Source organism: Dictyostelium purpureum (genome assembly GCF_000190715.1).
Source record: "Dictyostelium purpureum unplaced genomic scaffold DICPUscaffold_44, whole genome shotgun sequence".
Classification (NCBI taxonomy): Eukaryota; Evosea; class Eumycetozoa; order Dictyosteliales; family Dictyosteliaceae; genus Dictyostelium; species Dictyostelium purpureum.
In genome coordinates, this window is record NW_003519381.1 from 77,580 (window position 1) to 102,002 (window position 24,423).

The following is a 24,423-nucleotide window of genomic DNA, read 5'->3' on the forward strand; positions in this document are numbered from 1 at the left end:
TTTTTTTTTTTTTTTTTTAATTTTTTTTTTTTTTATCAATTTATAAATAATATATATTATTATATAAATAAAAAAAAATAATAGTTTAATAATGTTATAATGAAATACAAGATATTTTTACAAGTTTTAATAATATTAATTTCTTTATTTATAAATATAAAATCACAACAAAATTATAACAATTATAATAATATATATGTAAATTATAATATTTCTAATTCGAATGGAGATGGTACTATCACAAACCCATTTCAAAGTTTGTGTGATATAAATTCAAATATTTTAACCTCCAATTCTATAATAAATATAGCAGTTGGTGAATATAATACAAAAAAATGCATATTTGAAATAAATAATATCAATAACTTTACAATAATACCGTATAATCCCAATAATAATAATGACAATTTAATAAATATTTATAATATAGGTTTTAATATTATAAATTCTACAATAATTAATATAAATGATTTAAATTTTATATTTTTAAATGATAATTTTAAAATCAATATAAATAATTCAATAAATATAATAATAAATAATTCTATAATAGAAAACTATATAATTTTAATTTATAATAGTAATAATGTAGTTTTTAAAAATTCATTAGTAAAATCAACATCAAATATGGTTACAACTATAAATCAAATTATTAATAGCGTAGATTCAAATTTAGTAGTAAATGATACTGTTTTTCAATCATCCAATTCAAATATAATGTTATTAAAATCAAGCAGTATTTCTAAAGCAACAGGAGTTTCATTTAATAATATTTTTATATCAGAATTTAAGATACAAGAATCAACTATTGTTTTAGAATCATTAATACCCACTGAATCAGTTTTTTTAAGTGGTTTATATGAATTTAATAATATAACATTTTATAAATCTATTTCAACAACCCTAATAACTTTATTAACCAATAATAACAACAACAATAATCTAATAATGAATCAAATTAATTTAATAGATAATAATAATATATTATTTTTAAAATTAAATATAAAAAACAATAGTTTTAATAGTATTTCAATCAGAAATTTTAATTTTGTAAAAACAATTACAGCTACCAAATGCGACATTAATAGATTCGTTACAACCTCATCAACATCATCAAATATAAGCAGTAATTTAACGATAAGTGATTCAATATTCAATTGCTTTGGGACAAGTGAGTTTAAATTTTCAAATGTCCAATTCAGAAATGTTAGCATTACAACAACTTTTAAAGGTGCTTTTATAAGGATTTTAGAAGATGCTCTAGTAACTTTTTATTCGAGCACATTCAAAACCAGTAATTTCGATACAAAAGGTTCTTTATTTGTTCTAGACAATGGCTCATTTTTAACTTTAAATCAATGTATAATTAAAGATTCATCATCAACACTCCTAGTATCATCCAGCCAAAAAGAAGCCTCAGTAATTAAAATCAATAATTGTCAATTCCTAAGATCAACATCAAATACCTCTCCATTCATTTTAACTTTAAATTCAAATCTATCTATTTCAAATTCACTTTTTGAACACTATAATAGTTCGCTATCCTCTTTTATAACTGCATTTTCTACAAAAATAAAAATAGAATCTACCCAACTAAACAATTTTTTGATTGGTTCACAAACCCCAATGATATCGGCACTCAATTCAAATTTTGAAATTGATGATTTAAGAATGGACAATTGTATTTGTGGTTTCAATACTTTTTTTAGTGTAGCCAGACCTCAAATATTCTCCATATCAAACTCTATATTTACAAATAATCATGGTATTGAAAGGGATTTTCAATTGTTTTCATTTTGGAACGGGACAAACATAACATTTTCTCATCCTCAATTTATAGGTAATTCATTTTCACCAATGATATATCTAGAATCATCCAATTTTACAATATCAGATATCACATATTATAATAACACTGGGTCATTTGTTTCTGGTATATCAAATCAAACACAAACAGTTGAAATATCGAACTTTTTAATTGAAAATAATAAAACCCCATTTGAATACTTGTTTGCATTTCGAGGCCCCTACAGTGCAAGACTATATCGAATCACCATCGCAAATAATTATTTACCAAAATATTTAATTTATTTTGGAAGTCAAGAAAGAAGCAACCCAAAGAACTCAATAGAAATTACATGTTTCAATTACTATAATAATATTATAATAGATAACTTTAATGGCAATAATATTTTCCCCTTTCTATTCGATATCGAAACTCCCGTGCCATCACAAATTTTATTTTATAATATAGATTCCAAGTTTACCAATTCAATTGTAGAAAATAATAAATTTTTATATGGAGTGTTCACAGTAAGCCAAGCAAATTTTGAAATCAGTTATAGTAGTTTATCAAATAATCAATTTCAGAGCAATGGTTTAGGAAAATTATTTTCCATTTATGGTGTCAGTTTTTATAATGTATACACAACCTTTTATCAAGTAACCATTAACAACAATAGAATAGCACAAGATTTAACATATTCAATACTTTTCGACGAGCCTTTAGTTAAAATTTTTTCTACAAGTATTAATATTTCTAATTGTGAAATGTCTTTCAATTATTTTCCACGCAGTAAAGGTGGTGCTATAAACAAGGATGATGTTTCTAGGTGGTATCAAGTTATTATTAAAGATTCAATTTTTGATTCAAATATAGCTCAATATGGGGGTGCAATTAGTCTTGCTGGCTATTATGAAAATAAAGATTTACAAATATCAAATTGTGTTTTTAAAAACAATTATGCAAAAGATAATGGTGGTGCTATATATATTGAATATAGTACTTTTATTGGTACCAATAATAGTTTTTATAATAATTCATGTTTATTTGGCAAAAATAATTATGGGAGCGGTAAGGTTTTTTAAAAAAAAATAAAAATAAAATTTTTTAAATATTAATATCTTTTTTTATTTTTCTATTTATAGGTCCATTTTTATTATCACCTCATTATTTAAAAGCAGTTAGTGGTGAAGTTTTATTTGTGCAATTTTCAATTTTGGATTATAGTTTAGAAATAATTAATGGTATTTCAGGTTTTTTAAATACATCAATAACACAATTTCGTTGTAATAAAAAAGTTTATAAAAATTCTTGTGTACCAAATGACTTAATTACTAATGTTACATATGTCTCTAGTAAAGTGGTTTCAGGTCAAGGTTCATTCTATTACGTTTTTTATGGTGACTTTCCAACTTGGTATAATATTAAACTTGTAGGTTATCCAGTTAGTCTTTTTATAAACATTGAACCAACCGGTTGTCCTCCATATACAATTGATCAAAATAATAACTTTATGAATTGTACTTTTTGTCCTTTTGGGTCATCTGCTATAAAAGTTGGAAATAAAAGCGAATGTTTTCAATGTAATTCTCAAGAAATGGTTTGTCAAAACTCAAATGTTTACTCATTAGATGGCTACTATAAGGTTAAAACAAATAAAGTGTTTTCTTGTGCAATCGATATGTGCTCTCAAGAAAATACATGCCAATCAAGCTTACATACAGGTGATACATGCTATTATTGTTTGGAAGGTGTAGCTAAAAATGGAATTCAATGCTGTTCAAAGTTTAACCCAATCCTATTATTACCAGTTTTCACTATGTTTTTTTTAATCAGCTTGATACTATCAGTTTTAAAATTTAAAAATAACCATTCAATTTTAAAATCAACAATAATATTTATTCAAACCAACTCAATTATTTTCTTTTCATATGGAGGAATTTACATTTTACCATTGTTCAGATTTTCAATTGACTTTTTAGATCAATATTGTTATTTTAAAAATTTAAACTATTTACACAAATTAATAATTTCAAATATTGTAATTATAATCTCTTTTATATTATCATCAACCAATATAACTATCAATCTTATAAATAATTTAATAATCAATAATTACTATTTTAAAAAAACTATATATAAAATATCAACAAATAAAAAAAGATTAGATAATGATAATAATAATCAGGCAGATAATATAATAGAACAATTTGAAAAATATAATAGAAAAATAACTCAAAGAAACTACTCTATAATTCATAAAACTAAATCAACTTGGTTTTTAATTCAAATATATAGTATACCGGTACTATTCAATTTAATATCAGTTTTAATATATAGAGAACAGTATTACATACCAACATCAAGAGAATCCAATAACGAATTTCACGACAGCAGCTCACATCAAATTGACGCAAACGATATAGAAAGAAATATTTTATTGTTAGCTTTAGATTTTTCAGTTCCATACCTAAATTATAGCAATACCCCTTTACACCCATTACATTTAATACTATTCTTAATTTCAACAATATCATTATTTCTAATATTATTGTTTTTATTATTAATCGTTTTAATGGTTTTAAATCATTATAAATTAATAAGGAATGGGTGGTATTTTTGGTTATATAATAGAATCATTCCAGATAAATTAAAAATTATAAAAAGAGTTATTTCAAAATTAAACTATACAAAAAAATTCAAATGGTGGGACCTTTTAGTTTTAGCAAAATCTTTTATCTATACTTTATTGGCACTTCTCATGCTATTCAAGCCTCAACTTTATATGAACATAGTTTTATGGATTCAAATCGCCTATTCAGTCTGTTTCTTTTTAGCGAATCCTATTCAATCAAAAAATAATTATCAAAGACGGCATGAACAAAGAAGAAATAATCTAATCAATTTATACCAAATTTTCATTTTCATTTTATCTGGATCATTACTATTTAAAACCTTAATTCCTCAATTAAAAGGTATAGTTATTACAATTTTAACTCTTTTAATTTTTTTATTTTTATAAAATTTAAATAAATTTTTTTTTTTTTATAAATTATAAAAATATTTAATTTATCCTTTCTTTTATTTGGTAAAAATTTTTATAATAAAAAATATTTATGCACAAAACCTTTTATAAAGAAAATTAATTTCAAACTTTTATTAAAAAATATTATTTTTGATAACATACTAATTAATTTAAATATTTTAAAATAAATAATCACCAATATTATTTTAAAAATACTATTATATAAAATTATCGTTATCTTCATTTATTACAATTATCATTATCTTTTTCATTCTAAAATAAAAACACATAATAATATCTTTTTCTCCTTTAAAAATGATATATTTACCAATTTGAAATTATTTTATTGTTTTTTTTTGAATTAATTTCATAATATAGTTTTTTTATTAAATAACCATGAAGTTCATACTCTTTGTGATTAATATTGGGGTAGCCCACATTTATTTTTTAATTTTTATAATTTTTTTAATAATTTTTTTTTTAAATTTTAAATTTAATTTTTTCTTTTTTAATTTTTTCCTTTTTGAAAATTTTTTTTTTTTTTCATTTTAAATAATTTCGTTTTTATATACATATCATAATCATCATTAATTAAATATTAACAATAATTATATATTTTATAAAAATAAATTATTTATAATATCCAATAATAATAATAAATTATCTATAAAGAACAATCATAATAATAATAAAATAATATAAAATGGAATCCCCATATATTACTTTTTTTATTTATGCTTTTAGAATTCTCTCCTTCTTTTGCTCATTAGTATTAGTAATTAAGGTCAGAAAAATAAAAAATTTTTTACAACAACAACAACAACAACAACAACAACAACAACAACAACAACAACAACAACAACAACAACAACAACAAAATAAAAATATCGAAGCTAGTGCTTCCATAAAAATAGACTCCTTAGAAAACCAAAAATCATCCTCTTCCTCTTCTTCTCCTTCCTCTTCTCCTTCTTCACCATCATCCTCTTCTCCCTCCTCTTCTTTACCATCATCTTTTTCTTCAAATTTATCTTCCGGATTATCTTTTACTTCACGATCATCATCACCAATATCCTCTTCGCCATCATCTTTGCCATCATCTCCTTCTTCTTCATCATCATTACCTTCATTATCACCAATAAATAATAGTTCATTGAAACCAGATGATATAAATATTGATACAAAAGATAGGGACAAAATTTTATCTTTAAAAAACGAAGAATTTAAAGAATCAGAATATACCAATGGTAATTCTAACACCCACTTCCACTATCACTATCACATTCATAAACACCTTCACATTCACCTTCATCAAAATGATTATAGTGATGAGGAAAGTTTCGATATAGATTAAGACCAGGGTGAAGTAATACAAATAATATAAACATATATTAGTATAAATCAACTTTGAATGGATATAGTGTAGAATCAAATATGGGCAATAAAATAGTTTATATCAAGATAGATCCAATAATAAAATATTTTATATCAAGATAGATACAATATTTCAATTTATGTATTAGTTAAAGTTGTAGTCCAAGTAACTGGTCAAGCAGGGTTTTAAGAAGTGAATAAATGGGTTATTTCACGTGTATATTGCAACAAGAATTATGATTTTAGAAATCATTAAATATCATCTACATTGTATTTTTAAATTAATAAAAGTGTCAGTTATTTTTAAATTTTTAATATTTGAATCTTTTTTTATTTTTTATTTTTTTTATTTTTTTTTTTTTTCAAAAACAATTTGGGTAATTCAATAATTTGTTTCTTTTATTGAAAATATAATGCAAATATAAAACTAACTCAATGTCTTGGTCTTATAATAGTAATGATTGTTGAGAATTGGTAATTTTTATAATGGCAATCCTTATTGTTTTATACTTCTACGAGCTTTACCACACTGCATACAAGTTGGGCACAGTAAAGTCAATTCATGCGTGATCCTGTGTGTTTTATTCTGCAAGACTGGGTGCGAAAAGCATATCGAACCAGGAGGCAGGAAGAGAAAAAAAAATAAGAAAAAAAATAAAAAAAGTTTGTCTGAAGTTTAGCTAATCATTATCTTTGGACACATTTAGGATGACTTTCCCCCACTCCCAACGAGGCGCATTTCTTTGTGTGCTCTATTGCTAGCCTGTACCTAGGATCTGTCATTATCAACCTTCGCAGTAATCCATACGGACTCTGTGGATGTTGACCCCGCTGTAACAGTGGATCATCTTTTATGCTGTGTTTTTTCCATTGACTCTGACCAACCTCCCCATCCTCACTCCTAAGGCTTCTTTTGGATTACAGGTTATAACACCCAGCCATAGTTTTGCAGACAAAGATTATTAATCAAACTCCTTTTTAAGGTTGAATATTTTTTCTAATTTCAATTTGTTATGGGACATGTTTTAAAAAAAAAAAATTTTATTTATAAAATTAAAAAAAAAAAAAAAACACAGATCAAAAAAGATTCGAAAAAAAATAAATAAAAAATTTGAAAAAAAAATGTGAAAAAAAATATGTAAAAAAAATATATTTATTTATAGGCAAATAAAATTTTTTTTTTTTTTATTTATATTTAACCAATAATAAACAAAATTTAAATTTAGACCACTTACAATCACAAACAATAAGAAAAAATGATTAAATAAATAAATTTTTTAATGTGTGTGTGTGTTTGGGGGTATTTTTTGTGTGATTGTGTGTTATTTTTTTTTTTTTTATTATAATTTTTTTTTCTTCAATTTAATTTTATTAAATTAAATTAAATTAAATTAATATTTAAATGAAAATTTTCATTTATTTTTTTTTATAATTTTTACAATTTAATACATAAACTTTAACAAATATATAAATAATAAAAAATGTATAATAGAAACATAATATTACTTTCAGTTTTATTTATAATTTTACTTCAATTTTCAAAATCACAACAAATAGATAAATCAAACTATATAGAAAATAATTATCTATCTTTATCATCATCTTCAAGTAGTGATGATTCAAGTTCAAGCGATGGTTGGGTAGAACCACCTGCATGCGGAGATCTCACCCTTTGTTTATTCACAGAAATAAACTATAAAGGATTTCAATACGAATTTTCAATATATGATGGATATGTAAATTTACCTGACCAAATTAAAAGAAATATTACATCATTTGTATCAAAGTAAATATAAATATACCAAATTTTATATATAATTATTAATACTAATTTTTTTTTTTTTTTTTTTTTTTTTTTTTTTTTTAAATTAGTGCTAAAGTTTGTTTTATTTCATTTAGTCCAAATTTTAACACACAACAAATCAGTTTTGGTGAATTTTTATCAAACTATTATATAATTTTTGGAAACTCGGTTGATAGTATAAAATCAGGAGAGTGCTAATAAAGATTTTCTTGAAATCAATTAATTAAATCCTTTGGAATAAAGATATTACTTTTAGAAGAAAATAAAAATAAAAATAAAAATAAAAATAAAAATTCAACGCGTTTAAAAAAAAAAAAAAAAAAAAAAAAATGGTGACCATTTTATTTTTCTTTAAAACCTAAAAATTATTTCCACAAAAATAAAAATAAAAATAAAATAAAATAATAATAAAAAAAATTATTTGATATATACATTTGTTATTACTATTAATTTTGAGAAAATTATTCATATAAAAAAACGAAAATTTTTTTATTTTTTTTTTTTTGTTGTTAATGGGCAAAAAATTGGTTAATTTACAAATTTAACTTATTTAATATTAAGAGACTTAAAGTTTAATATTAAGTAATTTAAAATTAAAAGAAAATTATTTTAAAAAATTATTTTTTAAATAATTAAAAGTTTAAATTTATAAGTAAAAAATAAAATGGGCTATAGGAAATATTTCGTATATAGGGGCCTCCACACTTAACACATTTTTTCCAAAATTTTTATTTTTTTTAATTTTAATTTATTTTTTTTTAATTAATTTTTTTATTTTTATCATATTACTATGCGTATGAATAATGTAAATAATTATTTTTGATGCACTTAATCTTTGCAAGACAAGATTTTTTCTTTTAATTTAGGGATGTGGAGAAAAAACTTAAAGTTTGACCACCACTTAATACAATCATTCTTCGAAAATTATTAATTTTAATAATAAAAAATTCCTCTTTTAAAATTTCGAAAAATGTATAAATTAAAAAAATTTTTTTTTATTAAAAGTAAAATAACAAATCAATAATATAAATATAAATATATATAAATCAATACAATAATAATAATAAATATATTTTTTTTTTTTACCTGTACATATAAATAATAATTTTTTTTTAATAACAATATATTTTTTAATAAAATTTTTCCAATAATAATTTTTATAAATAAATAAAATAATATAAATAAAATAAATAAATAAAAATGAATAATAAAAATTTTTTAATTATTTTAATTTTATTAGTAATAAATTTAAATTTTAATTCGACATCAATTATTACAAATTATAATTCACCAAACGAGTTTAATTACGATGGTTCAGATATTTTAAATATTGATGGTTACTTTTTACCAAGATATTTAAATGGTCAATTATTTACCAATTTCCAATTACAATTTACCAATGGTACCATTTATAATTTTGATAAAATTCAAGTAGATTTTTATCAAAGTAATAATAGTTATCATTATACATTAAACACACCAAGAGGCTTTGGTAATGGTATCTTTAAAGTATTTACAGTCAACGAAACTACCGAGATGGTTATTGGTAAATACGATTTCAGTTATCAAGCTCCACAAGTTATTAATGCCAGCTTAGTGTCACCAAGATTTGGAGGTTCCGTCACATTGAATGGTAATGGTTTCTTTGAAACATTAATTAATATCAATGTTTTAAATAAAACCTATCCATGCTCCAATATTGTTTCAAATGACCAAGGTACCCAATTAACATGCGAAATGGGTCAAGTATTAAATGTCATCGATGCCGATTATTACGAATTAGAGTTGATCTCTGGTAATATGTTAAATACAACCTTTGAAAAGTTTTCATTTTTACCATGGGGTAAAGTTTGTCCAAATCAATGTAGCGGTAATGGCCAATGCGACTCACAATTAAATTGTATTTGTAATGAAGGCTATGAAGCTTTTGATTGTTCCATTAAAGTAGACTTAAATCAAATGTATCCACAATCAAATTTAACCGAATCGACTACCTTTAAAATGAAGTCACCATTTGTTAGTGGCAATGTAAATGTAGACTCAAAAAACTCTTCAATCGATACCAATAACTATGAAGAGTTTTCAATTTCAATTTCAAGTTTTAGAAGATTAAATTTATATGGTTATGCAGTTAATCAATATCCATTTTCAGTTTTATCAAATGTTCAACAAATGTTTACCAATGACAGCTTTACAGTCTCTGGTACCGCTCCAATTAAAACCGATTTGTTTGAATCATTTGAATTCGATGGCAATTTCTATTTAAATTCAGATGAATCACCAGAAAACTTTATCTCTGAACATGGTTTCGAAGTAACTTTACCAACTTCAAGAAATTCAGCTATCATTAATTTATTAACAACTGGTATTACATCTAATGATTACGATACCGATAGTTTCCAATTTGTATTTTCCATCTCTTTAAATAATGGTTCTGGTAGTAATAATAATCAAAAGTTAAATGCTACTATGGGTTTAAATCAAGTCATTTCAATTACCTCTGATACTGCAAACTCTGTTTTAGAAATTACTCCATACTATTATTCATTCTCTTTATCAAAAGATGTCAACAAAGAAATCGATAGAGCTCCAATTAAAGCTTCCATTTTATCCGACGAAGATGCTTCATCCATTTTTGGTTATAATCCAAATTCAATTTATATTGCTTTGGAATCAAAAATTCAATACGATATGTTAATGTTATCTTCAAGCTTTAATTTATACAAGAACATTGATATACCAAATAATAGTAGTGATAACGATAATCATAACAACCATTCAGTATTGTTAAAAGTATTTTTACCAATTGGTACCTTTATTGTAATTTCAATTATAGGTATTTCAGTTTTTATTATAAAAAGAAGAAATAATAACAAAAATAATAATAATGGTTATAAAACTTTATTAAATAATAATAATAGTTTAAACGATTCCGATGATGAGTATTTTAAAGAAGAAAATATCCAAAATATTTAAATATGTAAATAAAATAATAAATAAATAAATAAATAAATAAATAAATAATTTAAATTAACGAATAAATTATAAATAAAAATAATATTATAATTATAATTTAATTATAATAAAATTTAAAAAAAAATATAGTTTCATAAATTTGTTTAAAAAAAAAAATATAGTTATATTTATATAATTATATTTTTTAATTTTTTTTTTTATTTAAAATATTTTAATACACCTATAATAATATTTATTTAGCTTTACCTTGGTTGGCAACAGCTTCTTGAGCAGCTTTCAATAAAGCTTCATCAGCAAGATAGTATGATTTGATTGGTTTTAATTCATCATCTAATTCATAGACTAATGGGATACCAGTTGGAATTTCCATTGAAACAATACCATCATCTGAAACATTATCTAAATATTTAATTAAAGCTCTAATACTATTACCATGGGCAGCAATTAAAACCTTTTTACCGCTCCTATTTAAAAAAAAAAAAAAAAAAAAATTATAATTAATATTATTTAAAATTTTTTTTTTAATTATTATTAATGCACTATTATTATTTTTATTTTGCACATACTTGATAGTTGGAGCAATAGTAGATTCCCATAATGGTAAAACTCTTGCGACAGTATCTTCAAGACATTCAGTTTTTGGGAGTTGATCTTTTTTTAAATCTTTGTAAAGTGGATCATTACCTGGGAAACGTTCATCAGATTCTTCAAGTGGTGGTGGTGGAATAGAGTATGATCTTCTCCAGATTTTAACTTGATCTTCACCATATTTAGTGGCAGTTTCAGATTTATTTAAACCTTGAAGAGCACCATAGTGACGTTCGTTTAATCTCCATTCTTTGTCTACTGGAATACTTGATTCACCTAATTCTTCAAGAACAATGTTGAGGGTTCTTTGGGCTCTCTTTAAGAGTGAAGTAAAGGCAATATCAAAGGTATAACCATTTTGCTTTAATTTCTTACCGGCATCATGAGCTTCTTCTACACCTTTATCTGATAAGTCAACATCAGTCCAACCAGTAAATTTATTTTCTTTATTCCAAGTACTTTCACCGTGTCTAATTAAAACTAATTTATGAACCATTTTTTTTTTAATATTATTTAATTAAATTAATAATGATAATGAAAGAAAAAAAAAAAAAAAAAAATTTTTAAAAAAAAAAATTTTAAAAAAAAAAAAAATAATAAAAAAATAATTAAAATTAAATTATTTTTTGAACTGGTAATTTTTTTTTTTTGATTATTTGTCGGACTCCGAAAATATAAAATAAAAAACATTTTATGATTCTTTTTTTTTATAAAATATAAAAAAAATATTAAAATTTATTTGTTTTAAACCATTTTTTTTCAACTTATAACATTTGGATAGATGATTTTAAACTGAACTAACATTTTTAAAATCTATAAATATATTATAATAAATATTGGTAATTTTTTATTTTTAAACCCAATTTTTTCATCTTTACCATAAAAATTAAAAAACATTTTTATTAGTTTTTTAGTCAAAATTTTTTTTTTTTTTTTCATCACAAAAAAATTAATTTTTTTTCAAATTTTTTTATTTTTTTATATTTTTTTTTTTTCACACACAGATATTTAGATTATTACAAATGAAATCAGATATTCACGATAATGATAATAGTCCAAATAATAATTTGGAAATTATAAATCTAGAATTGATAAATAAAATAAAAATATTAGAAAATGAAAATAACCAATTAAAAGAATCATTAAATTTTTTTAAAAATGAAATTATTACATTAAATAATAAATTTAACAATATTAACATTAATAATAATAATAATAATAATAATAATAATATTAGTAATAATAATAATAGTGATGGCAACAATGATGATAATAATAATAATAATGATTTAAATAATTATAATGATAAAGTTTTTTTTAAAGTTTTTAGAAATATTTATTTAAAAAATCAAATTATAAAACATTTAAGAATATATAGTATTTTTAGCGTTATTAAAGTTACAACATATTCAGAATTAGAAAGTCTTTTTTTTAAAAATTATATTATAGAGTTATATTACCAATCAAATGACCTATTAAAGAAAGTTCCATTATCGGTTACAAGACTTATTTTTGGTAAAGAATATTTTCAACCATTAAAAAAAGGAGATATACCAAATACAGTTGTCGATTTGGTTTTGGATTCTTATAACCATCCTTTAAATAGATGCATACCAGATTCGGTTACAAAGTTAACAATGTTTTCATTTAATCATCCTCTAGAGTATTTGGATTTACCAAAATCAGTTGTTACACTTAAAATGTTTTTTTTTAATCAACCATTAAAACCAAATTTAATTCCACCAGTAAAAACTTTAAAGCTCTTCAATTATAATAGAACCCTTTATCCAGATCACTTACCCAATTCAATTGAAACTTTAAAACTATCAGCTTATCATCATACATTAAGAGCAGGTGCAATCCCAATGTCAGTAACCAAGTTAACTCTGGACGATTATAATAGACCATTACTTGCTGGTTCTATACCTTTTTCTGTCCGTAACTTAAAAATCCAATCATTCAACTTTCCAATCCCCGATGGTGCAATACCCAATACTCTAACTTTACTTAGACTCAATAGAAACTATTCCCAGCCTTTTGTAAAAGTAAAAATACCTCAAAATGTAACAGTAAAATATTATTAATAAAATATAATAAATTAATGGAAATATAAATATAAATTAAAATATAAATAAATAAATAATTTTTTTTTTTTAATAAAATTTCTTCTCATATGCCTTTTATTTAATATAATTTCAAATAACTTAATTATAAAACAAAAAAAAATGTTAAAAACAAATATACCTATATATTATAAATAAAAATATAAATATTTATTTTTTAATTTTCGATAACCTTGCAATCTTCGATGGAGGTAAAGCCAAATAGACGTTTTGCACCATTTAAACTTCCAAGAATCATCTTTTTAGAGAATTCTCTCATTTCTTTTTCGTACTGTTCCAAATCTTGTTTTCTTGAACCTTTTTTAATTGCATTTAATAAAATTAAGCAGTCATAAATTGCAGTGTTGGCACCAGAACCACCAGTTGGTGACATATTGTGAATTGCATCACCCATTAAAGTAATATTGCTATTTGTTTCCCATTCATAAACATCTGGGAAGGATGACGCAACACTAATATAGCTTGATTTGGTTTCATCTGAGCTGGTAATAATATTTTTGAGTTGAGGGTTCCATTTCTCGATTAGTTTAAGTTGATGTTCTTTTAATTCTTTTTGTGATAAGCTGTAAAGTTCTTGGTCTGATTTTTCAAAGCAATGGCTTAAACCTAAGAGCACCCAATAGATATAGTCATTTGTTTCTGGAATGAAGTTTGGGTCTTCAATTTTAGTTGGTTTGAATTTAATTGGTTCCATAAAAAGAGTTAGATTCTTGTCATCAATTATTGTTGTTATCCACTCCATACAGGATGCTGGTAATTGCTCCAATAATTTATTTGTTAATGGTGTTTTTCCATAAATACATCTTCCATTAGTATCAAATTGTTTTGAATCTGGGGTAAATTGCTTTCTAACCAAAGAGTTAACACCATCTGCTCCAACCAATAAATCACCTACAAATACTGAGCCATCTGAAAAGTGAGCTTCTACTTTGCTTTGGCCGCTTTCATCTTGAATAATATTGTATTTTACAAATTTTTTTCCAAATTCTAAGTGATCTTTGATACCCAATGTTAATAAGTTTCTAAGAGTACTTCTATCAGCTGTAAATACCATACTGTCATCGGTGTAGCTTTGATTGGGTGCCATATTTGCAACTCTTCTAGTAATTTCACCGGTAATTGCATTTATTGATGTACCACCAACTTGAGTTCTTGCACATGTTTCTTTAAATAATTTCCATAATTCTTCAGATAGAATCTCTTTTAAAACACTCGAGCCTTCTGGTGAAATTCTTAAACGATAACCTTGAGATCTAAAATTTTCACTTTCATCTCTTTCGAATAATTTAAACTTGATTCCATTTTTATTTAAACCCTGTGCTAAAGTTAAACCACTAATTCCACCACCAATGATTATAATTGTTTTATCCATTTATATTATTTGTAAAAGTTTTTTTTTTTTTAAATTTAAATCAAAATTTTATTTTTTTATTTATAGTTTTTTTTTTTTTTAAAAATATAATTTGGAGTAATGATTATGGCTATTACTAAAACAAATATTTTGTTGTAAAAAAAATTCAGCGAATTTTTTTTCAAATTATTAAAAAAAATCTAAAAAAAAAAAGGTAAAAAAAGAAAAAATTAATAAAAAAAAATAAAAAAAATAAAAAAATAAAAAAAATAAAAAAAATAAAGGTTGATTACCAATTATCAAAGAATTTAAAAAAAAAATTATTAAAAATTGATTATAATCGAAATTAAATTACTAAAATAAAATAAAATTCATTTTAACATTTTCAGATCATCCAAATTGAATTGGACGAAATTTTTGATTTGTTGAGGTTTTAGTCTTTAAAAATGAATACATATATTATTATAAATGAAATCTTTAATAATTTATTTAATTAATAATACATCTTTTATTGTTTTCCATATTAACATCTTTATTATTATTATTATATTTATTTTTATTATTATTACTATTAAGATTTTCAATTGAAAGAAAAGAAGCAGTTTCAAAAACTTTCATTATATTTATATTATCTAATGATGAGGTTTCTATATATTGTACTGCTTTGATTTTATTAGCCATTTCTACACCTTCGCTATTTGTAACCAATTGTTCTTTAACATAATTTGGATTATTATAAACATCTGATTTGGTTCCAACTAAAACTATTGGAGTATTTGGACAAAATCTTTGAATTTCAGGGTACCACTAAATAATTATTTAATTAATAAACTATTATTATTATTTATAAATGAATTTTTATTATATTTTCTTTATACTTACAAAATCTAAACATCTATTAAATGATTCTCTATTTGATATCGAAAAACATAAAACAAAACAATTGGTATGATCATAAGAAAGAGGTCTTAGTTTATTTTGATCTTCTAACCCGCATGTATCCCATGGTGCTAATTGTACTTTATTTGGACCAAATTGAAATTCCCCAACGTAACCACCATATATTGTTGGAATATAATCTTGAGGAAATTTATTTTCAGCCAATCTATAAATTAAACAGGTTTTACCACTTCCATCATCCCCTACTATAACAATTTTTATATAGTATACTTTATCACCATATTTATTATTATTATTATCACTATTATTTGACATATCTATTATTTTTTTTAATTAATTTAAAAAAAAAAAATTTAAAAAAATTAAAATTTAAATAAAAAAAAAAAAAAAAAAAAAATTAAAAAAAATATCTGTTTATTATAATTAATTTTATAATAAATAATTTGTAAATAATTTTTACTTCGAAAAAATAAACCAAAATATTATTTATTCTACACAATAATAAAAATAAATAAAAAATATATTTTTTATAATTTTATGGTAAAACACCTAAAAGTCAGTGCACTTGAAATCATATTAAAATAAAAAAGTCATTAAAAAATTTGGGTGGATTAATCTTATTTTTCATGGCAAAAAACTTAAGATTAAGATCATATAATATTAAAAATAATTAAAAATTTAATGTGGTTTTTCAAATGGATACCTACTTAAATAAAAAATTCTTATTTTTTTTTTTTTTGTTGTTTATTTAATAACCAAAAAAAAATACATTTAATATTTAATTTTGTATATAAATTTCATTTTTTTTAAATTTTGTGAATGAATAAAAAAAAAAAAAAAAAAAACCCATCTCGTTTTTTTAAAATTGATTAAATAATGGCGTTTAGAAAATAAAAGTATTCCGAAGCAAATTTTTTAAAATATATGGGGACATTTTTTTTATTTTTTTTTATTTTTTTATTCATAAAATTTAGTTCTTAGTTTTTTTTAAATCAATGTATTTTTTTAATCTTATTATATTTATATTTGTATATTTATTTTTTGGATTTGCAAATTCCATTATTGCAGAACCAGATGCTACCTGTATTAAAAATATAGTTGCAAAAGCAGGTTTATCATCAGTAATTACAGTAAGCGGTAGTGGATTTGTAAATTATTGTGATGATTATCCAGATTATTTTGAGTGTTATAATAATTTAATTTATTCAATGTAATTTATTAATTTAATATTAAAAATTATAATTATAATAAAAAATATTTATATTTTTTTATTATTTTTTTATTTATTTATATATAGAGAATTAGAAGGTCAAAAATCAAGTTATAAATTCAATTATTCAGATTTCAGCTGTTTAAATGCTTATGCTATAAATTCATTTGCTCCATCATCTTTTACTGGTTTTATCTTTGACGATTATTTCTTTTATTCTCCAAATGAACATCCATTTTTTGATATTAGATTTATAGATTGTAAAGTTGCATCATTATCTAAACCATGGACTGCATTTAACAATAAACTTGTATCAATATATACTGGAGAAAAGTATAGTAAAAGTAATGACCATATCATGTTATCTACTTTGGCCTCATTCTCATCCCTCACCTATTCAGACTTTACTGGTCAAGCCCAAAATACTTACTATAACGATTTAACTAGGTTGGAAATTTTATTTTCCCTCGACATACCAGCCATAATGGTACCATCTTTTACAAATTTCCAAGTTAGTGAATTGTAAGTAATAAATCAAAATTTTTTTTTTTTTATATAAAATTTTATTTGTTAAAAATTTTTTTAATTTTATAGAGCATTTTATTTTGAAAATAATTTTGATATTTCTACCTATTCAAATTTTTCTACATATAATAATATATATACAATGGGTTTAATTCCAGGTGGGAGTACAGTTTCAATACCATTTCCTGTAGAACTTGGTTATGCTCCAAAGGATAGCAAATTTAGAAAAATGTAAATATTATTTAAAAAACTGTATAATTTTAATAGGTTTAAAATTTTTAATATATAATTTTTTTAATAAACTATAGATACTCCAGTGTACAATATACATCAGTTAGAGAATATATTAATTTTTCAAATTTTTCAAATTTAAATACAATTTCTTTTAGTAGTCCTGGTAGTGGGTTCAATATCGATGGTAATATACCATTTGTTTCACTTGGTCCAAATATTTCATCATTCTCTCTATCTCTTGCTACTATTACAAATTCATCCAATTTTGAATCTCTATTTGCAAATGTTCCCTCTATTTCATTAACTTATAGTAAAATAAATTCTGATATAAATGTTTTTGGAAATTTACCCAAATTAAAAAGTTTAGATATCACATCAAATTTATTTTATGGGACTATACCAAAAAGTTTCTGTTATACTGTAGGTGCATCGCTAACTGTTACAAACAATAAGCTCACCGGGTCCGTACCATCTTGTTATACTTGCCACTTTTCAAATAAAACTAGAACATTATTTTTAAAATTTGCTAATAATTTATTTGATAATGTAGATTATAAAACTTTAAAATATCCAACATGTACAACTATTAAAGCAAGATTGAAAATGAATTTCCCAGAGAATAGAACTTATTTACTTGGTGAAGATATGGGTTTTGATTCATCTTATTTTACATCAATTCCTGCTAAAAACTGGATAATGGTAAAACCACACGAAATTTTTTATATCAATGGCACAGATATCAAAGAGTTTTACTTTAACTTCACCAATCCAAATATATCATTGATAGTAAATGATTATACAAAGCAACAGTATGTTTCATCAATTGAGCCTTCAACTGTAGATGGCGGGAAAGTAGTACTCCATGGTGATTTTGGTGAATACCATGATAATCTTACAGTATCCATAGGTAATTTGGAGTGTGATGTAATATCAGTAAATGAAACAGTTATAGAGTGTGATATTGGTCCAGGTGAAGGTGTCAAAGATGTTGTTGTTTTCCAAAACTCATTTACATGGTCTGGTCTTCAAATCTATCAATATATATCCAATCAAATAAGCTGTCCAAATAACTGCACCAATTCAAACCAAGGTGCTTGCGATTTAAACATTGGCATTTGTACATGTACAAATGGATTTACTGGTTTAGATTGCTCTTCAAAAGATCATGTGGAGTCCTCATTACCAGAATCAAATACCAATGTTAATGTCGATGATGGAACTAGTTCTATTACCAATGATGATATAAAGTTTGAAACATTCATTGGAAAATTAATCGAACTTGACCTATCAGATAATGTAATAGAGTCATTTGATTTGGATAATAAATGGGTACTAGATAAGGAAAAAAGCAATGCCAATACATACACCTTTTTACAATACATTGCAAAGGTCGACTGTACAATTACTGCCACTTTTGATACCATCGACTCTGATAAACAAATTTCATTTGGTGGTATCGATTTTACCATTGAAAAAAGCTCTATTAAAATTTCAATCTCGATAGAAAATTACAAATACTCCAGTGTTTTAAATAGGTTACAACTTCAAGTCACATCAACTGCAAACCAATTATCCAACAAAAATAATTGTAACACAAATGATACTGAAACCAATATAGATTTTGATGAATCCCAATCAAGCTATGTTCAATTAGTGACAATATCGAAAAATGGTAAATCATTCTATGGAAGATTAATAAATAGAGTTATTTCAGATGGCAGAAATACTTTTATTTCAAATTCTTTAATTTCAAAAAATGAAGATTCAATTACAATAGGTTTAAATTTACCACATTGTACACAATGTTTGATCGATCCAGGTAAGTTTTTTAAAACCATTAAAAAAATTGATTAAAATAACTAATAATTTAATATTTTTTATTTTTAGATTTTTCTGTTTTATTAAAACCAGATTTTAAATCTTCAGACTCTTGTAAAAGTAAAAGTAAAAATAAAGGATATGTGATTCCAGTAGCTGTAACCATTCCAGTTGTAGCAGTTGCTGCTATTTCTGGTTTATCCATATTCCTTTATAAAAAGAAAATCCAAAACAAAGAAATGAAACAAATTAAAAATAGATTGGAACAACTTAATTAAATTTTTAATAAATACAAAAAAATAATAAAACTTTATTTTTATAGTCTATAATTGTATTAGTGTTATGAAATGATCTTTGCTTTACCTCCATTTTTGTTTTATTTTTTAAAAAATATTTTTAAAAAAAAAAAATTTAAAAAAAAAAATTTAAAAAAAAAAAAATTTATTTATGTTTTTAATTTTTTTTTTTTTTTCATATATAAATAATTTATTAATTAATCTCTTCAAAAAAAAAAAAAACAAGTTATTATCATTAATGTGATAATTAAATAAATATATATAATAAAATATGAAGAGTAATCAGCCAAATATGAATATAAATTTAAATAATAAATTATATCAGCAACAGCAACAGCAGCAGCAACCACAACTACAACCTCAACCATCAACAACATCCTCATCAGCAGCAACAGCCCAACAACAAAGAAATAAAAATCAATCGAATCCTTTATTAAATAATCAATTTAATAATTTAAATTTAAATGCTATAAAATTAGAAAAAAACAAACCTACTACAACCTCATCCTCATCCACATCCACACCGCCTTCATCAAATATAGATCCAAAATCAATCAAAACTTCAATGGGCACAATTAATATACCAAATTCAACAACACCAACAACAACCAATAAAGTTAGTACAACACCAACAAGAACAGGAGCATTAAATGGCACAAGTAAAAGTAGTAATAATTTAATAAATGATAATAAACCAAATAAAACAAATATTGCCAATTTAAATTTAAATAATATAAATAGTAATATTAATAATAATAAAATTATTAATACCAAACCACCTACATTAACTACCACAACTACTACAACAACAACATCATCATCATCTAATAAATTTGAACCAAAAAATTTTATGAATGAAGATTTTTCAAAATATAATAATATTAATAATAATATTAATAATATTAATAATAATATTAATAATAAATCAAATCCAAACCAAATTATTGAAAATATTAAACAGCAGCATCAACTTCAAATGTTTCAACAAAAAATGATGGAGCAAACTCAAGAATTTCAAGATAAACAATTAAAAGAATTTCAAAATTTACAAAAGAAAATGATAAATGGCGACGAAAATGATAGTGAAAGTTCAAGCGATGAAGAGGAAAATTTATCACCAAGAACATTAAGAGAATTAAAAAATATACAGAGAATGAAAAATTTAGAGAAATTTAGTCCTTCCTATTTAATTTCAAAGAAATCAGATCCATATATAAAATCATTACCAAAATTCTCTGAATGGTCAAAAGAAAGACCATTTTTAAACTATGGCTATTTATCAAATATTTCAACAAAATATACAAATACAAATACAAATTTAATTTTACCTGTAATTATAAATTTAAAATAATATTAAAAAAAATATTTAAAATATATTAATAAAATATTTTTTTTTTTTATTTTTAGGGAAAATATGAAAATACAAAAATAGAATTAAATCAATTTCCAAATTATTTTAAAGAACAAATTTTAATTGAGGATTTATTATCAACAATGATTGGTATTGAAGGTGAAGTTATACATGTTTCTTTACAAGATACTTTGGAAGATGATTCATTACAAAGCAATTTAATTAAATATGTAATTGAGGGCGAAATTGATTCAAGCTCAAATGATTTGGTTCAAAGAATATTACCACTTTGCTCCTATTATACATTTGTCAACGACTTTATTAATATCAGATACTCTTACGAATGGGGTTTAATTAACCATTCATTATGCTCCAGTATTGATCAACTTTTAAAAGAATATTTAATATTAGTATCACAGCTAGAAAGCCAATTAAAATCAGAGAAATTAAGTTTACAACGTATGTGGTTCTATTTACAACCTACTATTGCAACATTTGAAATACTCTTTAAAGTCACAAGTGAAATTATGCGAAACAACTCTCATGGAGCTCAAGTTATAAATCTATTATGGAAATTACAATCAAAACATTGCAGCGATAAAAAGTCAGAAGATCTCTTCTGTTACTTAATTAGAGCCTCCACCGAGCCATTCTTGGAAATGTTAGATTTATGGATACATCATGGGATAATTCGTGATCCATACTTTGAATTTATGATTGAAGAGAATAAAGAGTTGAAAAGAGATAATATCAACAGGGATTTCAATGACATCTATTGGGAAGAAAGATATATTTTACGTGAAAACCAAATTCCAAACTATTTAAAATCAATTGCAAATAAAGTTTTAACAACTGGAAAATACTTGAACGTAGTTAAAGAATGTAATCAAATTTCTCAACAACAAAAAGATAGAAAGGAGCAACCACATCATCATAATAACAATATCAACAAAAACAACAGCAACAATAAAAATAGTAAAACCTATAAACAATATCAACAACAAATTCAACAACGTGATGACTATGAATTACATATGCCATTAGGATATGAGTGCCAAATCGAATTTTCAAAGAACGAAAAGAACTATATAGATAAAATCGAAAAGGCTTATGATTATACAAGTGGAACATTATTAAATCTATTAATCAACGAAAAACAATTAATTGCAAGGTTAAAATCAATAAAACATTACTTTTTATTATGCAAAGGTGACTTTTTTTCACACTTTATGGAAATTACCTATGACGAATTAAAGAAACCTCTAGATGAAATTAATATGGTAAAAATGAACTCTTTGCTTCAACTTTCATTACGTACAACCTCCATCTCTGAAGCTGAAGAGGATGAGTTTAAAGATGACTTGGAATGCGAATTTATTCCATATAAATTAAAAGATCAATTATTAAACATCATCAATATTAACGAATTTAATAATCCAACTACAAAATCAAATACTACAACCTCATCAACTTCAAACACTATAAACTCAAATAATAATGACCAAAATAATATTTCAACCATTACAACCGATAAAACTATAAATACAACATTAATAACTTCAAAATCTGCTCACGAAATATTAAAAACCAACAATCTTTTTGGTATCGAATCATTAGCTTTCAACTATAATGTAGGTTGGCCTTTGTCACTCATCATTGGTAAAAAATCAATTATAAAATATCAAATTATTTTTAGACATCTCTTTTTATGCAAACATGTTGAAAAAATTTTGGTAGATACATGGAGTCAACATCAAATCCGTAGAAAATTTGCAAATAAACCAGGCCTCTCAACTCTTTTATCTTTTACTCATCTACTAAGACATCGTATGATTAACTTTTTGCAAAATTTAGAATACTATATGATGTTGGAGGTTTTAGAACCAAATTGGAATAAAATGAAAAATTCTATTAAAACTGTAAATATAAAACTTTTATTATAACTCAATAACAATAATATTAATATTTTTTTTTAGTCCAAAACTGTTGATGATGTTATTAGAATACATAATGATTTTTTAGAAACTTGTTTAACAGAATGTATGCTTACTGATACCAAACTAGTACATGTATGTATAATAATAATAAAAATAATTTTAATTTTTTTAAAAAACTAATAATTATTTTTTTTCTTACAGATATTAATGAAGTTTATGTCTCTTTGCATTCATTTTTCAAACTTTACAAATGATATGTTTAAAGATGAAAATAAGATTGATATTGATTTGGTAAAGAAAACTATTCAAAACTCTGAACTAAAATTCCATACAATTTTAAAGTTATTATTAGAAACCCTAAGATCATTTTCAACACTAGAATCAAATAAACATATGATTCATTTGATTCAAAGACTAGATTATAATAATTATTATTCAAATTATTTTGAAAATAATCCAAACCTTATACCTCAACACAGAAGAACAGAAAATATTAGTAATATTAATAAATCACCAAAACAATCAATTCAACAAAAGCAACAACCAATTCAACAACAGCCAATTCAGCAACAACCTATTCAACAACAATATCAACCAATTCAGCAACAACCAATTCAACAACAGCCAATTCAGCAACAACCTATTCAACAACAAAAACCAACACAACCAGCTCAACCTTTTACAAATAATTTAATTAGCCAAATACCTCAAATTATTCAACAACAATATCAAAGACATAGCTCTGCAAATCAACAATTACCAACACAAGATAGCTATAGAACAAATGGATCTCTTCCAAATAATTTTAATATAGGTCAAACTGGTAATTCTTCTGCAAATACAACAACTACAACTACAACTACAAAAACACAAATATCTCCAACCACAATTAATTCGTATGAAGATTTAAGAAGGAAAGCAAGTGATCTTTTAAATAATAATAAAAAACAACAACCACAAGAAATAACAAATCACCTAACATCTCAAACTATTTCAGATTTAAGCGAAAAATTGAAAAATATAAAAAGTAATAAATTTTAAATTGTAAATCTAAACAATTTTTTTTTTATAAATTTTTATTTTTATAAACTATCTTTATAACATAAACAAATATGCTTTTATTTTAAT

General features: G+C 23.3%; 10 protein-coding genes across 10 annotated transcripts; 7 read left to right on the top strand and 3 right to left on the bottom strand.

Annotated features, from left to right (window-relative positions):
* Positions 1-99: 99 nt before the first annotated feature.
* Positions 100-4,805, top strand: DICPUDRAFT_76333 (uncharacterized protein; the record flags this gene model as incomplete). Its single annotated transcript, XM_003285334.1, has 2 exons — positions 100-2,854; positions 2,929-4,805. 2 exons carry the CDS (start codon positions 100-102, stop codon positions 4,803-4,805), a joined length of 4,632 nt encoding a protein of 1,543 aa, XP_003285382.1.
* A 706-nt stretch (positions 4,806-5,511) lies between these two features.
* On the top strand, positions 5,512-6,162 carry DICPUDRAFT_76334 (uncharacterized protein; the record flags this gene model as incomplete). The annotated part of the gene is made up of 1 exon (XM_003285335.1): positions 5,512-6,162. The coding sequence occupies one exon, from the start codon at positions 5,512-5,514 to the stop codon at positions 6,160-6,162; it is 651 nt and encodes a 216-aa protein (XP_003285383.1).
* Positions 6,163-7,663: 1,501 nt separating this feature from the next.
* Positions 7,664-8,184, top strand: DICPUDRAFT_76335 (uncharacterized protein; the record flags this gene model as incomplete). Its single annotated transcript, XM_003285336.1, has 2 exons — positions 7,664-7,968; positions 8,055-8,184. 2 exons carry the CDS (start codon positions 7,664-7,666, stop codon positions 8,182-8,184), a joined length of 435 nt encoding a protein of 144 aa, XP_003285384.1.
* A 1,002-nt stretch (positions 8,185-9,186) lies between these two features.
* Positions 9,187-10,962, top strand: DICPUDRAFT_76336 (uncharacterized protein; the record flags this gene model as incomplete). The annotated part of the gene is made up of 1 exon (XM_003285337.1): positions 9,187-10,962. The coding sequence occupies one exon, from the start codon at positions 9,187-9,189 to the stop codon at positions 10,960-10,962; it is 1,776 nt and encodes a 591-aa protein (XP_003285385.1).
* Positions 10,963-11,103: 141 nt separating this feature from the next.
* On the bottom strand, positions 11,104-12,046 carry DICPUDRAFT_93916 (uncharacterized protein; the record flags this gene model as incomplete). The annotated part of the gene is made up of 2 exons (XM_003285364.1): positions 11,104-11,426; positions 11,529-12,046. 2 exons carry the CDS (start codon positions 12,044-12,046, stop codon positions 11,195-11,197), a joined length of 750 nt encoding a protein of 249 aa, XP_003285412.1. The 3' UTR covers positions 11,104-11,194.
* A 526-nt stretch (positions 12,047-12,572) lies between these two features.
* Positions 12,573-13,634, top strand: DICPUDRAFT_149290 (uncharacterized protein; the record flags this gene model as incomplete). Its single annotated transcript, XM_003285338.1, has 1 exon — positions 12,573-13,634. One exon carries the CDS (start codon positions 12,573-12,575, stop codon positions 13,632-13,634), a length of 1,062 nt encoding a protein of 353 aa, XP_003285386.1.
* A 166-nt stretch (positions 13,635-13,800) lies between these two features.
* On the bottom strand, positions 13,801-15,041 carry DICPUDRAFT_91496 (uncharacterized protein). The gene has a single exon (XM_003285365.1). The coding sequence runs from the start codon at positions 14,758-14,760 to the stop codon at positions 13,831-13,833; it is 930 nt and encodes a 309-aa protein (XP_003285413.1). The 5' UTR covers positions 14,761-15,041; the 3' UTR covers positions 13,801-13,830.
* Positions 15,042-15,513: 472 nt separating this feature from the next.
* Positions 15,514-16,239, bottom strand: racT (uncharacterized protein; the record flags this gene model as incomplete). Its single annotated transcript, XM_003285366.1, has 2 exons — positions 15,514-15,831; positions 15,907-16,239. 2 exons carry the CDS (start codon positions 16,237-16,239, stop codon positions 15,514-15,516), a joined length of 651 nt encoding a protein of 216 aa, XP_003285414.1.
* A 2,350-nt stretch (positions 16,240-18,589) lies between these two features.
* DICPUDRAFT_29272 (uncharacterized protein) lies at positions 18,590-19,989 on the top strand (the record flags this gene model as incomplete). Its single annotated transcript, XM_003285339.1, has 2 exons — positions 18,590-19,712; positions 19,781-19,989. The coding sequence occupies 2 exons, from the start codon at positions 18,590-18,592 to the stop codon at positions 19,987-19,989; spliced, it is 1,332 nt and encodes a 443-aa protein (XP_003285387.1).
* Positions 19,990-20,572: 583 nt separating this feature from the next.
* Positions 20,573-24,336, top strand: DICPUDRAFT_53526 (uncharacterized protein; the record flags this gene model as incomplete). The annotated part of the gene is made up of 4 exons (XM_003285340.1): positions 20,573-21,337; positions 21,415-23,277; positions 23,335-23,427; positions 23,497-24,336. The coding sequence occupies 4 exons, from the start codon at positions 20,573-20,575 to the stop codon at positions 24,334-24,336; spliced, it is 3,561 nt and encodes a 1,186-aa protein (XP_003285388.1).
* Between the last annotated feature and the right edge of the window lie 87 nt (positions 24,337-24,423).

Excerpts from the sequence above, each read along its gene's own strand:
- DICPUDRAFT_91496 (XM_003285365.1), bottom strand. The coding sequence starts at position 14,760 with ATGGCACCCAATCAAAGCTACACCGATGACAGTATGGTATTTACAGCT.